This window comes from Schistocerca americana, chromosome 5 (assembly GCF_021461395.2).
Source record: "Schistocerca americana isolate TAMUIC-IGC-003095 chromosome 5, iqSchAmer2.1, whole genome shotgun sequence".
Lineage (NCBI taxonomy): Eukaryota > Metazoa > Arthropoda > Insecta > Orthoptera > Acrididae > Schistocerca > Schistocerca americana.
In genome coordinates this window covers 448,383,119-448,399,535 of record NC_060123.1, presented here as the reverse complement: position 1 = coordinate 448,399,535, position 16,417 = coordinate 448,383,119, and the positions used below count along the sequence as shown (strand labels likewise).

Below are 16,417 nucleotides of genomic sequence, written 5' to 3'. Positions count from 1 at the left end.
AAATCCAGCAATAGACATGTATATGCCAGTAGCCATGTCCAACATTTGATCAAACAGCATTTCCTCTCCACTATTTCATTATCAGTTATGTTCTCCAAATTACTGTTCTGTTCAAGAATACACTGCTTATTCTTCCATACTTTTTAGATGAATGGAGAAGGACATTGCATTAAATACGGGAGCATGGAAGTAACTTAGAAAACAAACACTTCTTGCTAAGAATTTGTTTCAGGGCAAGGAAAGTCTCTTAACAAGTAGATGTGTGAAACATGAGGCATGAAGAGCAGTCTCTAAAGCTTATGTTTATTGGCTTGTTGGGTGTCTCTTTACAGAAAAGAGATCTGGCAGTTGATAAAAATATCACAAGCTAGCAGTGACACAAATGTCAATATTAGTTTGACAGTTGTTTTTCATCTTCAGATCATTTTACAACAGTATTAGACATGCCCTTAATGTAACAAAAATGTAATTAAAAGTTCACAAACATGCTGGTGTACAATAATTTGGGGATGTAATTGATTCCAAAACTAATTTACACTATTTATTCACATCTCATCACGAGTCACTCCACCCCATTGCACACTCTGCATGCACTACACAAACATCTCTTCCTCTCCATCACATTCTTTCTGCATTCCTCTTGATCCATCTCAACAACTGAGTCAGCATTCCTCATAATGAAGGGAATATTGAGCTCAGGATAGTGAAAGGAAGTTAGCATTGTGAATCTTGGGCATACAATTTCCCAGTTACATGCGTAATACTCTGAAAATATGTTGTGTAATGACAGATTTATTTTTTTAAATATTATGTGTTGGTTTTAACTGTCTCTCTCTCTCTCTCTCTCTCTCTCTCTCTCTCCCTCTCCCTCTCCCTCTCCCTCCGTCCCTCCCCCTCCCCCTCTCCCTCCGTCCCTCCGTCCCTCCGTCCCTCCCCCTCCCCCTCTCCCTCTCCCTCTCCCTCCGTCCCTCCCCCTCCCCATTTCCCTCCCCCTCCCCTCCTTCCCCCTCCCCCTGTCCCCCTCTCCCCTCCCTCCCCCTCTCACTCACTCCCTCCCTCCCTCCCTCCCACCCTCCATCCATCCATCTCTCTCCCCCTCTCCCTGTCCCATCCTCCTTCCCCCTCTCTCCCCCTACTATTTCTTTGGACAATTTATTATACTGAGTATACATGAGAATGGTGTATGACTATGAGGTACTTATTATTACACACAGATGACAGGACTTCAAGAGTGTAACAGTCTTAGAGGAGGCACAAAAAAGGCTGTATGGAGGGGAGAAGGTCAGGGGATGCTAAAATAAATGGAGGTCAACTTCTCAGGCAAATATAAGGTGAATATAAACCTTATAAGCCGAATTCTGGGGTATAGTGAATGGATAATAAATATTTTTAAAGGCATAGCTACAGGTTGAAAATGGAGCCCACATGATGCTATTGTACAAAGCCTATCAAATGCTGAAAAGTGAAGCTGGAGAAAGGAAATGTGCCTATAGTGACAACGCTTAGTCTTTAACATGATGATGAAGTCGTTACAAAGCTATAAAAATTAGTAATTACTGGAAATTTATAATCTGATGCAGACATGTATAAAACTTAAACAAAATACTCTTCATTGGTATCACTACTGGATTTCATGTAAGTTATCACATTACACTAGTTAACAAATTTAAACTTTTGTCTGCATCTGGTTTGTAAATGGGCCGATTTACCTAATTTTGGGGTGCTGAATACACTGGTAAAATCATTTTTTTTTTTTTTCTCTATGACATCACATTTCCTAGATACACAGCAGAATAAAAAAATGGTGGTGGCGAAAATTGACACAATTAAGTCAAACAAAAATACACATTCAAAACATTTGAAATCAATACTATTTTGTATGTATATATGGACATGATGCCAATAAAAGTCCAAATTAGTTCAGAAGATGTTGTCACCTTTAATTGTCTTTGGTTTTTGAAAAATGCGACGACGGAGCTCTTCCTTTGTTTGCTGTTTCATCACTCTCCCTAACAAGACCCCAGCAGTAATCATCTATCATTCAACGGTTCCAATTGCCTCAGTAACAGTGTTCCATGGTAAGAATGTCTTGGCAAAAGCATTCACCATGCTCATGGCTTACAGCTCCCAAATTTACCCAGAAGAAATGAAGGTGAGAATGTAAAAAGTGAATTTTAAGCGACATTATACACAATGGTAACATAATTTCTGTCTTTTCTGGTGCCCAGAAAGCCCTTCAAAATTGCTTTAAAAGAAGACCAAGAAGCTAAATGGATATCTGTGAGTTTGGTATCAAAGGTTGGATCTTTCAGTTGTTTTCTTATTTGTGGTCCAACAAATATACCCTCTTTTAGCTTTGCCTCACTTAATTTGGGAAACTTTTCTTTTAAGTGATTGAAGACCTCACCTTCTTTATCCAGAGCTTTTACAAAGTTTTTGATAAGGCCTGACTTGATAAGAAGGGGAGGCAAAATGATTTTATCAGGCTCAACCAGTAGGGTATTGTTCACATTTGAGTTTCCTGGAACATATGACTTCCTTATAGGCCATTCCTTGATTGTATAGTGGTTCTTGGTGTAACAGTTGTTCCAAAGGCACAAAAAGCAGCAGTATTTTGTGAATCCAGCCTGTAAACCTGTAAGAAGCGCAACAACTTTTAAATCGCAGCAAAGCTGCCATTATATTTGATTGCCTCTAGCAGCAAAGCCATGGTCTCATAAGTTTCTTTCATGTCTACTGCGTAAGGCAAAGGTACTGATGGATATGCATCGCCATTATGCAGTAGTACTGCTTTCAAGCTGATTTTACTGGAGTCAATAATAGTTGTGACTCCTGTGGATTATGTTCTACATCTACATTTATACTCCGCAAGCCACCCAACGGTGTGTGGCGGAGGGCACTTTACATGCCACTGTCATTACCTCCCTTTCCTGTTCCAGTCGCGTATGGTTCGCGGGAAGAATGACTGTCTGAAAGCCTCCGTGCGCACTCTAATCTCTCTAATTTTACATTCGTGATCTCCTCGGGAGGTATAAGTAGGGGGAAGCAATATATTCGATACCTCATCCAGAAACGCACCCTCTCGAAACCTGGCGAGCAATCTACACCGCGATGCAGAGCGCCTCTCTTGCAGAGTCTGCCATTTGAGTTTATTAAACATCTCCATAACGCTATCACGGTTACCAAATAACCCTGTGACGAAACGCGCCGCTCTTCTTTGGATCTTCTCTATCTCCTCCGTCAAACCGATCTGGTACGGATCCCACACTGATGAGCAATACTCAAGTATAGGTCGAACGAGTGTTTTGTAAGCCACCTCCTTTGTTGATGGACTACATTTTCTAAGCACTCTCCCAATGAATCTCAACCTGTTACCCGCCATACCAACAATTAATTTTATATGATCATTCCACTTCAAATCGTTCCGCACGCATACTCCCAGATATTTTACAGAAGTAACTGCTACCAGTGTTTGTTCCGCTATCATATAATCATACAATAAATGATCCTTCTTTCTATGTATTCACAATACATTATATTTGTCTATGTTAAGGGACAGTTGCCACTCCCTGCACCAAGTGCCTATCCGCTGCAGATCTTCCTGCATTTCGCTACAATTTTCTAATGCTGCAACTTCTCTGTATACTACTGCATCATCTGCGAAAAGCCACATGGAACTTCCGACACTATCTACCAGGTCATTTATATATATTGTGAAAAGCAATGGTCCCATAACACTCCCCTGTGGCACGCCAGAGGTTACTTTAACGTCTGTAGACGTCTCTCCATTGATAACAACATGCTGTGTTCTGTTTGCTAAAAACTCTTCAATCCAGCCACACAGCTGGTCTGATATTCCGTAGGCTCTTACTTTGTTTATCAGGCGACAGTGCGGAACTGTATCGAACGCCTTCCGGAAGTCAAGAAAAATAGCATCTACCTGGGAGCCTGTATCTAATATTTTCTGGGTCTCATGAACAAATAAAGCGAGTTGGGTCTCACACGATCGCTGTTTCCGGAATCCATGTTGATTCCTACATAGTAGATTCTGGGTTTCCAAAAACGACATGATACTCGAGCAAAAAACATGTTCTAAAATTCTACAACAGATCGACGTCAGAGATATAGGTCTATAGTTTTGCGCATCTGCGCGACGACCGTTCTTGAAGACTGGGACTACCTGTGCTCTTTTCCAATCATTTGGAACCCTCCGTTCCTCTAGAGACTTGCGGTACACGGCTGTTAGAAGGGGGGAAAGTTCTTTCGCGTACTCTGTGTAGAATCGAATTGGTATCCCGTCAGGTCCAGTGGACTTTCCTCTATTGAGTGATTCCAGTTGCTTTTCTATTCCTTGGACACTTATTTCGATGTCAGCCATTTTTTCATTTGTGCGAGGATTTAGAGAAGGAACTGCAGTGCGGTCTTCCTCTGTGAAACGGCTTTGGAAAAAGGTGTTTAGTATTTCAGCTTTACGCGTGTCATCCTCTGTTTCAATGCCATCATCAACCCGGAGTGTCTGGATATGCTGTTTCGAGCCATTTACTGATTTAACGTAAGACCAGAACTTCCTAGGATTTTCTGTCAAGTCGGTACATAGAATTTTACTTTCAAATTCACTGAACGCTTCACGCATAGCCCTCCTTACGCTAACTTTGACATTGTTTAGCTTCTGTTTGTCTGAGAGGTTTTGGCTGCGTTTAAACTTGGAGTGAAGCTCTCTTTGCTTTCGCAGTAGTTTCCTAACTTTGTTGTTGTACCACGGTGGGTTTTTCCCGTCCCTCACAGTTTTACTCGGCACGTACCTGTCTAAAACGCATTTTATGATTGCCTTGAACTTTTTCCATAAACACTCAACATTGTCAGTGTCGGAACAGAAATTTTCGTTTTGATCTGTTAGGTAGTCTGAAATCTGCCTTCTATTACTCTTGCTAAACAGATAAACCTTCCTCCCTTTTTTTATATTCCTATTAACTTCCATATTCAGGGATGCTGCAACGGCCTTATGATCACTGATTCCCTGTTCTGCACTTAAAGAGTCGAAAAGTTCGGGTCTGTTTGTTATCAGTAGGTCCAAGATGTTATCTCCACGAGTCGGTTCTCTGTTTAATTGCTCGAGGTAATTTTCGGATAGTGCACTCCGTATAATGTCACTCGATGCTCTGTCCCTACCACTCGTCCTAAACATCTGAGTGTCCCAGTCTATATCTGGTAAATTGAAATCTCCACCTAAGACTATAACATGCTGAGAAAATTTATGTGAAATGTATTCCAAATTTTCTCTCAGTTGTTCTGCCACTAATGCTGCTGAGTCGGGAGGTCGGTAAAAGGAGCCAATTATTAACCTACCTCGGTTGTTGAGTGTAACCTCCACCCATAATAATTCACAGGAACTATCCACTTCTACTTCACTACAGGATAAACTACTACTAACAGCGACGAACACTCCACCACCGGTTGCATGCAATCTGTCCTTTCTAAACACCGTCTGTACCTTTGTAAACATTTCGGCAGAATTTGTCTCTGGCTTCAGCCAGCTTTCTGTACCTATAACGATTTCAGCTTTGGTGCTTTCTATCAGCGCTTGAAGTTCTGGTACTTTACCAACGCAGCTTCGACAGTTGACAATTACAATACCGATTGCTGCTTGGTCCCCGCATGTCCTGACTTTGCCCCACACCCGTTGAGGCTGTTGCCCTTTCTGTACTTGCCCATGGCCATCTAACCTAAAAAACCGCCCAGCCCACGCCACACAACCCCTGCTACCCGTGTAGCCGCTTGTTGCGTGTAGTGGACTCCTGACCTATCCAGCGGAACCCGAAACCCCACCACCCTATGGCGCAAGTCGAGGAATCTGCAGCCCACAAGGTCGCAGAACCGTCTCAGCCTCTGATTCAGACCCTCCGCTCGGCTCTGTACCAAAGGTCCGCAGTCAGTCCTGTCGACGATGCTGCAGATGGTGAGCTCTGCTTTCATCCCGCTAGCGAGACTGGCAGTCTTCACCAAATCAGATACCCGCCGGAAGCCAGAGAGGATTTCCTCTGATCCATAGCGACACACATCATTGGTGCCGACATGAGCGACCACCTGCAGATGGGCGCACCCTGTGCCCTTCATGGCATCCGGAAGGACCCTTTCCACATCTGGAATGACTCCCCCTGGTATGCACACGGAGTGCACATTGGTTTTCTTCCCCTCTCTTGCTGCCATTTCCTAAGCGCCTGACGTTGGAGCTCCCAACTACCAGTAAGCCCACCCTCTGCGACCGCCCGGATCTTGCAGACTGAGGGGCAACCTCTGGAACAGGACAAGCAGCCATGTCAGGCTGAAGATCAGTATCAGCCTGAGACAGAGCCTGAAACCGGTTCGTCAGACAAACTGGAGAGGCCTTCCGTTCAGCCCTCCGGAATGTCTTTCGCCCCCTGCCACACCTTGAGACAACCTCCCACTCTACCACAGGTGAGGGATCAGTCTCAATGCGGGCAGTATCCCGGGCAACCACAGTTGTAGTCCGATCGGGGGATGCGTGGGACGAGCTGGCCGTCCCCGACAAACCCCCATCCGAACCCCCACAGTGATGCCCATTGGCAATAGCCCCAAGCTGTGTGACCGTAGCCAACACTGCCTGAAGCTGGGAGCGAAGGGATGCCAACTCAGCCTGCATCCGAACACAGCAGTTGCAGTCCCTATCCATGCTAAAAACTGTTTTGCAAAGAACGTCTGAACTAATCTACAGAGAGCGCAAACAAATGGACAAAATTGAAGCGGTTATTAAAATACAAGATTGCCTAGTAAATGCAGTAATGCTGCTACTTGCGCACTGCTGACACTGCTCGGCGGCGGAAGGAGACTACGCGAATTTACACTATTCAGGTACTAAAACGCGATGCTACAACTCTCAAATACTATAATACGCCCGAAATTTATGAATTAAACAATGCAAGTACCAAAAACACGCAAAGAAATTAAGAATTAAACTATGTAACAAATGAGTGAGCTAGGAGTATACGACTTGCTGCTGCAGCTGCTTATCCAACGGCGGCAGGGAGCACACCTAGCTGCATCATCATACCATAGACATCACTACATACACACATTGAATTCTGCATATCGAAATATTGAGCGAAGGAAGCACCTTTTGATCTGAAACAGGAAATTTTTGTTCCTGGTGCTAGATGGTTCTGTTGTTGCAGTCTCGACCCCAAGAATTCAGCTTGCTGTTTTGAAACCTTTAGATCGCAAACCAAGTCGTTCAATTCTTTTTGATTAAAGAGCTGAGGTGAAGTGTCATTATATTGACTTCTATGTGTTTAATACTTTCTGATTCACTTGACATGATGTGTGGTTCCGTGGCTTTCAAGTTACAGACAGGAACAGGCAACTCCTCATCATGGGGCACAGGCAAATGACCTGAAGATACATTTGGATGCATTATTTTACATCTAGTTTTGCCTGAATGTCCCAAAATACTGTATTTGCAAGACAGAAGTAACAGCCTGAATAATGGTGTTTCGGCTCACACCACACCATTGGTTCAGTGAATGGCATTGCTCAGCATTTTTCATGTCAACCACTCGGTTAAGGTTGTAGAACAGGTTATGCAGGCAATATGAGGTGCAAAATTTTTATCTTGATCACCAACAGGACAATCAAAACACAGTTTATATGCCTTCTTAACCAAATCTTTGGGCTTTTGAAGTGAATTTCCCACACACATAACAAAAGTTGTCAGGGTGGTTTGGACAGCAACGAGATTTACTAGTTGCCATTTTTTTTAGTGTAAGTTTTAAACACAAAAAGGTTGCACTATCTTTCACAGGAAACACTCACTGAGGGTCTCTTTCACACCACTGGATTACCACACCAACCATTTACCGCCAATCTGTAGATCTTCTAGCTCTCCTCTGCAAGTCAAAAAACAGACAGTTAAACATCAAAACAGAAGAACAGCAAAAAGCGAAATACTGAATAAGAAAAATAAAAAACCTTTACAAACACAAAAATGGTATGTGCTAGAACATTCTGAAAGGTATGAGGGGCATTTGAAAAGTCTGTTCAAAGTCTGAGAGATGGCACCACTGGCATGTGTCGAAGTCATGTTTAGTTACTAGCATCTTTGGAAAGAACACACACCAAGTTTCAGCCATATTGGTCTATTTCTTTGTGTTTGGTATTTGTGTGAATCAAGGAAGTCGAATGATTGTCAAAAAATGGACAAAAAAGTATTTCGTGTGGTGATTAAACATTATGAAAGGCAAAATGCCTAAGGAGACTAAAGAGGAGCTTGATAAATGTTATGGTGACTCTGCACCTTTGATTAGAACAGTTTATAAGTGGTTTCAATATTTTCGGAGTGGCCATATGGGCACAAGTGATGCTGAACGTTCTGGACGCCCTGTGGAGGTTACGACTCCAGAAATCATTGATAAAATCCATGATGTGGTGGTGGATGACAGAAGAATTAATGTGCATGAGATTGCTAGTGCTGTGGGCATCTTGAATGAATGGGTACATAATATTTTGCATAAACATTTGGACATGAGAAAGCTATCCGCAAAATGGGTTCTGCGATTGCTCACACTTGACCAAAAACAAAATCGTGTGAAGTGTTGCAAGGATGGTTTGCAGCTGTTCAGGAAGAATCCACAGAACTTTAAGCATCGTTTTGTCACTGTGGATGAAACATGGATACAGTACTATACTCCTGAGACCAAACTACAATCTAAACAATGGGTTACCAAGGGAGAATCTGTACCAAAAAAGGCGAAGACCATTCCTTCGGTCGGAAAGGTTATGGCGACTGTCTTTTGGGAGTCGCAAGGGATAATCCACATAGACTATCTGGAAAAGGGTAAAAATATTACAGGTGAATGTTTTTCATCATTATTAGACCATTTGAAAACCGAGCTACAAGCAAAACGCCAGCAATTGGACCGCAAAAAAGCCCTTTTCCATCACGACAATGCAACAGCACACACCTCACCAGTTGTGGTCGCAAAATTAGTGGAAATAGGATTCCAACTCATTTCCCATCCCCCCTATTCTCCAGATTTGGCTCCCTCGGACTACTTTTTGTTCCCCAATTTAAAGAAATGGCTGGCGGGACAAAGATTTTTTCAAACAAGGAGGTGATTGCAGCAGCTAATAACTGTTTTGCAGACTTGGACAATTCCTACTATTCGGAAGGGATCAACAAATTAGAACAGCATTGGAGGAAGTGTATAAGTCTAAAAGGAGATAATGTCGAAAAATAAAAAAGGTTTGCCCCAAATGCGTAAGTAGTTTTTATTTTTGCATGGACTTTTCAAACGCCCCTCGTATATTTGGATTCTACGCACCTCTCACAGTATGTACATTTCCTCCTGACTCACCTTGTATAATCACACACACTTTTTTTCAAGAGAATGAATGCAGTGCCAGACAGTCCTAAAAGTAATGCAAATCTCTCTTTTTATCTCTCTTCCTCTTAGTTCCCACCTTTTTTAACTTTCTCGAAACAAATATTTTGGGTACAGAGTAAGTGAATGGATAAACACTTGAACTTTCATAATCTGTTATATCTGTAAGATGTTGGGAGACATAAACATGTGGCATTGTATCCAGAACTTAGAAGTTAAATTAAAACTCTTACCAGCCTGAAGATTGGCTCGAGCACAACTGTGCTGTATTAGGAGTGATTAGAGGTAATATGCTCTCATGCCAACCAGCCGTATACCTACCATTTTAACAAGGAATATGACCAATGATGTAACTTATTTTTCACTTATATGAAGTGCTGTTAGGAAAGAAAAAAGAAAAAACATATCTTGTTGTTGTAGAATTATATTGCTGATTATTTTTTAATTGACCTCATGGTGTATGTAGATGATTATACATAAAATGGTTCATGGGTTCTAATACCTTAATTTACTAATCGTATGTGTATTCTGTTTTCAAGACTTGGTTCTCATGATGTGCCAGCTGTATGCCAACACAATTCTTCCGTTGCTGCATCTGTAGGGCGGAGAGATTTGGTGCAGACCTGGTCCTTAGCAGGACTAGCTGCAACTCCAGCAATGGTGGGACCTTCAGAACAGGAAGACGATGTTCCCTGGTCACATCATCCATTTGGAAGGCAATTGGTGGAATCCTTGTAAGCTTTAAGAAAAATCTGAACTTACAGGAAGTGGTGGTGGGGGCTTTGGTGGTGGTGGCGGTACTAGTACTCTTGGCAATAGACTTTTTTTATAATGGATATTTGCTGTAACTATTAATTTGTATGTGCCTCTTTTCCCTATTCACATCTTATAAATTCTAGTTATGTTTCCCATTACATGAATGTTGCTTGTGGGCTACTGCTGCCATATTTGATGCACTACTTCGATGTCTCACTTTTTGAACAATGTGAAGAGAAAGTTCTGGGATTGTACAAGTTGTTTTTGAGTAAATTGTGGCTCAAGGCAAAAGAAAAAAAAAAGAGTTTTGTAAAATTGTTAAGAATAATGGAATATTAGTTGAGATTCATCTTTTGCATGAGTTATTATTAATAGCAAAACTTCTTGTGTGGACCTTTATTACTTTACTGCTGATTGCCAAAATTTGTTTATGCACATTCATTTATTTAAACCCATTTTATTTACATGTAACATTGCAAGATTCTTTGAGCATGAATGTTATTTCCCCATCTCTTAAGACTTATCCCTCCTGTGCCAAAATGTAGTAAACCTTGGTTTGTCTTTGATCTTGAATAGCCATCATTAAGGATAATGATATTGTAAATGAGAGAAGATAAACAAAGGTTAAGTTACCACTTGTAAATAACATAGAAAGACATGAAATAATTGCAGTCAGAAAAATGAATTAGTAACTTAAAAGTTTGTTTGCTGTTACATCCAGAACACACAACAATATTGCTTCCAGGACAATACTCAGTTGCTTAGTTGTTTTAATTTTAAAACAGAATGTTTTAAGCATCCACTGTACTGCCTGCATAAGTGGTCAGAACTGTTGCAGGCACTTCAACATCAAAAGAATATGTATTCCTGTCTCAGTCATTTGATTTGAGCTTTCAGCACATCTTATTAGATACCCAACTAACTCTGTAATTTGATTTTCTCCAACTTATATCTGTATGTGCCCTCTGCTTTTTCTGTTTTAATGTACCTCTTATGTTTTTTTTCTCTAATGTTTATGGCTCATCTATCCAATATTCTTCTCAGAAACTGAGTTTTTTTACATAATGTATTATTTTCCTTGCTTTCTGCAAACATGCTTTCAAATTGTGCCATGCCATTGGTCATACAGGCATACACTTTTTACAGTACAACATAATACTCCTTGGGATCCTGTTAACATAAAATATCTCCCAGTTGTAGAGGTCCTACACACCAGCTGAAAACCATATTCTTATATCTAGAAGCATATATTAATTATCAAATCGTGAGCTGTAAACACAGATTTGGTAAGAGTAAATATTATTAAACAGTTATATTCTAAGACTAACAAGACTAGTAGAGTGTTTAGTCTTCCTCCCCAAAGCCTTGATTAAAATGACAGGTTTTGAGGTTAGGTACATATCATATGCTGAAACTGAATGTTAAATTAATTTAAAACTGTATCAGGGAATTTTCTTTGTAAAAAATATGTTCTGGTTATGTGATGCAAACCCTGAGAGTACAAAAACCATGGCAAAGTGTCATGGTCACACCCTGATCTCTTCATCACTGGTGAAAGACACAATTTTTGCTTCTTCTTGAATTGCTCTACCAACAAAATTTGTATTAAACTACAGTGCACAGGATGTAAACAAACTACATATACAAAATTTTAGAGCTTTAGAGGAGATAAAAAGAAACCTTTCTTTATGTGATAAAAATGTCATAGGTGCACTGTTTGTCCGCTAAGGTTCCATCAAGGTTTTGTCGCTAGTGATATTCAAAGACAGTGTGAAAACTACTGTGATATGAATACTGTTTTTTGGAGATGTTGCTGATAATGTTGTCGGTTTACATTAATGCAAACTCACACCAGCGTGTCACTGACTACATAACATGCTTGAAGAAACAGGAATATCACAAACAGTGGCTGCAGCTGTAGCCAAATGGACAACCAGCTTTTCTGGTGTGGAGCAAGTGAGGTCGGGAGAATGTGATGGGTACAGTATTGGTCCAGCCCTCCCTTTGTTTTCTTTCATTGTTCAGGTTCAGTACCATGGCCACAACATGTTTCCGACCTCACTTCTATGGATTTTTGTGTGTGCAGAGGAGAGGTGAAATGTTTGGAGTACAAGACACTCCAGAAGACCTGGTTACTCATGTGGGTGAAGGAGCAGCCATTGTTCATGAAACATCTGTTTGTTTTGTGTATGTTAGACAATCATTTCCAACCATATGTTTGTAATTCTGAGGAAAATAGGAGTAAGCTATAGGAGAAGACGGGTCGTACACAAGATGTACAAGAACCGAGAGGAAAGTTAGGATACGAAGGCCAAGAATGAAGTGCTCAGATTAAAAAGGGTGTAAGACAGGGATGTAGTCTTTTGCACCTATTGTTCGATCTATACATCAAAGAGGCAATGATGGAACTAAAAGAAAAGTTCAAGTTTAGGATTAGAATTCAGGGTGAAAGGATATTGATGATAAGACTGACTGTTGACATGGCTAATCTCGGTGAAGGTGAAGAAGAATTACAGGATCTTTTTAATGGAATGAACAGTCTAATGCGTACACAAAATGGATCAAGAATAAACCAGAAAAATATGAAAGTAATGAGAAGTAGCAGAAATGAGAATAGTTAGAAATTTAACATCAAAATCGTGAAGTAGGCGAAGTTAAGGCATTCTGCTACCTTGAAAGCAAAATAACCCATGATGGATGAAACAAGGATGATATAAAAAGGAGACTAGCACAGGCATTCCTGGACAAGAGATCAAGCACAGCCTTTAATTTGAGAAAGAAATTTCTGAGAACCTACATTTGGAGCACAGCATCACATGTTAGTGAATCGTGGATAGTGGCAAACCAGAATGGAAGAGAATCGATGTGTTTGAGATATGGTGCTACAGAAGAATGTTGAAAATTAGGTGGACTGATAAAATAAAGAATGAGGAATCAGTGAAGAAAGGAACTTACAGAAAACACTGATGAGAAGAAGGGATAGGATGATAGGACACTTGTTTAGGCATCAGGGAATAACCTCCATGGTATGAGAGGGAGGTGTAGACAGTAAAAACTGTAGGGGAAGACCTATATTGGAGTACATCTAGCAAATAATTGAGGACGTATGTGCAAGTGCCACTCTGAGAAGAGGAGGTTACGTAGGAGTGGAGAAGAGGAGGGGGGGCAGCAACAATCATTAACACACAGGTGCCAGTTATGTATTAATGTGAGTGTTTGACATTTTCGGCAGCATCTGTAAAATAATACTCATAACATGGCAGTTAATAATGATGATCGTGTTCTACGGTTCAACGGCCTGGTGCAGGTATTTCAGTTAGATGCCACATTGGCGACTTGCATTTCCATGAGCCAGTTGCAACCTGCATACTGTTGTGGTCTTCTATCCAAGCACTAACCGGACCTGACATTGCCTAACTTTGGTGATCAGATGAGAACCAGTGTATTCAACATCACAAGGCCACTAGCACTCACACCATTTGATGACCATTTCTGAACATCAGTAGCATCAAGACTTTTGTGGTCCACAAACGGGGAAGCAGTTAACCTTCAACATTTTCATAACATTAAAAAGGTGTTTCTTATTATCTGCTCTAGGCACTCTAAAATTCTGCGTGTCTAATTTTTTTTTTTTTCTTTTTTCTTTTTTTTCCCCCCATCCTGTGGATAGCTTTAGGTGGTATCATCAACTGATAATGGCCCCACAGGAGATGATCTTCACAATTAGATATTGTTAGTTTGACAAATATAGAGTGGAAATGCAGTGCTGGTCATTAAAACTTACCGCCATGAAATAATCATACAACAAATACAAATATTAGAGTGGCGTGAAGTATTCTATGTGCTTAAGTATACCAATAATTAGCATTTCAGCACAACTGCACAAAGTAGGTAAGAGTAACGCCATCTGCATTTTGTATATAAGGAAAGATTATGTAGTGGTCATCTCATTCAGAAATTGTGTCTAAATTTTGATTGTTTTGCCTCATGTAATAAGAAAAAAACATCTATTAGCATGTGTTGGTATTAGACAGCAACAGGATCGTTGCCTGTCGAGGCTACAGTTTATTGTTCTTCAATATTGCTGTTTGCACTGTTCAGGACCCTACCATTGTCATGCGAGTATGGAGTCAGTCAGTAAAGCCCCTTTTACACAGTCATCTTTCTTGTCTCAATTGCCTACTCGGGACAAGTGCATCTACTGCAGCTCCACTTTTATTTTATTGCCATACTGAGTCTCATCTGTTTTGCGTAATCATTTTCATTTACACATCAGCACCAAAATTTCCGTTCTTGTAAGAGCTGTGTGCTGTACAGTTTGGCACCTGAATGGTGAAAGTGAGGTTATGAGTGACCATCCTTTTTATGGAAAAATTGAAATATAGTAACAAAATGTAGAACTAAGCAGTGACAATAGAATTTATTAATGACCGAAGCAGAATACGTAGTGGAAGTTCTTGTGACAGTTGTGTGGTAAACTGTTCACACTCATGAGAACTGAAAGAATGGGACAAGTGTCATCCAAACATTTCAGAACATATTCAGATATTTGCTCAAGAAAATACATCTTGCAAACACATCAGACAATATGTAGAACACAGTAAATAGCCCCTTTTAGCCTCTTTTTTTTGCTAAATGCCAAATAACAACAAAAATAATTATTTTTCTTGTCCAATAATCCTGACTTTCTCACTGTTGAAATAATTTTCATTAAAAGATATTTATCTGTTTACGTTCTTTTTTGTGCATAGTTTCTGCATCCTCTCAGATGCGTCCCAGTTGTGAGTACAGCACCACAATGGACATATCTGTGTGCAAAGGGTCTGAGGAGAATAAATGTTTCCAGATCACGTTTTTCATCATCATACGGATCCAACAGCTGATGTAATAGCTTGGGATGCCATTGAATGCTCAACATGATAACGTTTAGTTCTCGCATGTCGTATTTGTATATCAGCAGCTATTATCATTCACCAAGATACAAGGGATATTTCACAAAAAGAGCATACTATTTTTATCATCTACACTTCCCCCCCCCCCCCCCCCCCCCCAAATATCTCTTTACATTCCTTCAATATGGTCTCCCTGCTTCTCTGTGGCTGAATCCCAATGTCTTGGAAGCTCTGTTATTCCGTACAGGCCACCACTTCTGTACATCAATTTGAATGGCTCAGGTAATAGTGGTAGAAACCTCTTCCAGAGAAAGATAATGATGTCCACATGTAGGTTTTTTCAACTTCCAGAACAAGTTGAAGTCTGGTGGACTCGTGTCCGGGCTGTAGGGAGGTTGTAGCAACACTTCCCAACCTTATTGGTGCAGTTTTTGGGCTGCAACATTGTCAATATGTGGACAAGCATTGTCATGGAGACTGAGTGGCCCAGACTCGAGCAACTGAGGTTGGGTTTTGTGCATTTTTCTGCACAGATTTTGTGTGAGGTTACAATAATACACTGCTGTGCCACTTGTTCCACATGAAACTATGACTGTGATGATGATTGCTTGGTGATCGTAAGCAAAAATCATCGTTTGCTTGAGCTTTGATTGAACACGTTAAAATTTTTTTGGACATGGAGAATCTGAAGCTCTCTACTCATTGGACTGTGATTTCAGCTGTGGTTCGAAGTCTCTAATCCATATTTCATCAATAGTGATAATTTGACACAAGAATCCTTTATCTTCACAGTCAAATCATTGTTTGTGCAAGGTTGCGATGTCCAGACATTTCTACGGGTCTTCAAATTATTTGTTCTTCTGAGAGTTCTTTACAAGTAGTACAGCAATATTCTTCAAGAGCATCTGCTAAAAGTTTCATACTTCGTTCATCTTTTGACGTTTGTGGTCTTCCGGGTCTTGGATTATCATCTATGCTCATACAACTGTCGTGAAAACGATTAAACCAACATGAAGCTGTACCACAGTCCACTGTAAACCCACCACAAACTTCACTTAACACACTGTGAATTTCTGTGAGGTTTTTGCCACATAAAGTTTTGATCTTGATGTACGACCTCTGGTCTTCAACAGTCACAGTACCCGAGACCCCTGCAGGGTCAATTTCTACGTCTCGCCAATTTTTCCATTGTTGTTGCGTCAGATAATCCATAGTAATATCAATCTGTGCATTAGTTATGAAACATCCCTCATTAACACGAGACTATAAATTGCCCACACTGTCCTAACCTATCTTGATACAGAGGGCGTTGGCCTGTTGCCTTGGCCAGCATGTTCTCCCACTCATTGAAAACAGCTGCTCGTGGATTGTCAA

General features: G+C 40.7%; 1 protein-coding gene across 4 annotated transcripts in view; it reads left to right on the top strand.

Annotated features, from left to right (window-relative positions):
- LOC124615487 (GATOR complex protein WDR59) overlaps positions 1-16,417 on the top strand; it is a 272,429-nt gene that overhangs the window by 139,042 nt on the left and 116,970 nt on the right. For all 4 annotated transcript variants that reach the window (XM_047143428.1, XM_047143427.1, XM_047143424.1 and 1 more), the window contains exon 16: positions 9,935-10,129. In XM_047143428.1, coding sequence (XP_046999384.1) covers positions 9,935-10,129 — 195 coding nt within the window. The remainder of the gene's footprint in view (positions 1-9,934; positions 10,130-16,417) is intronic.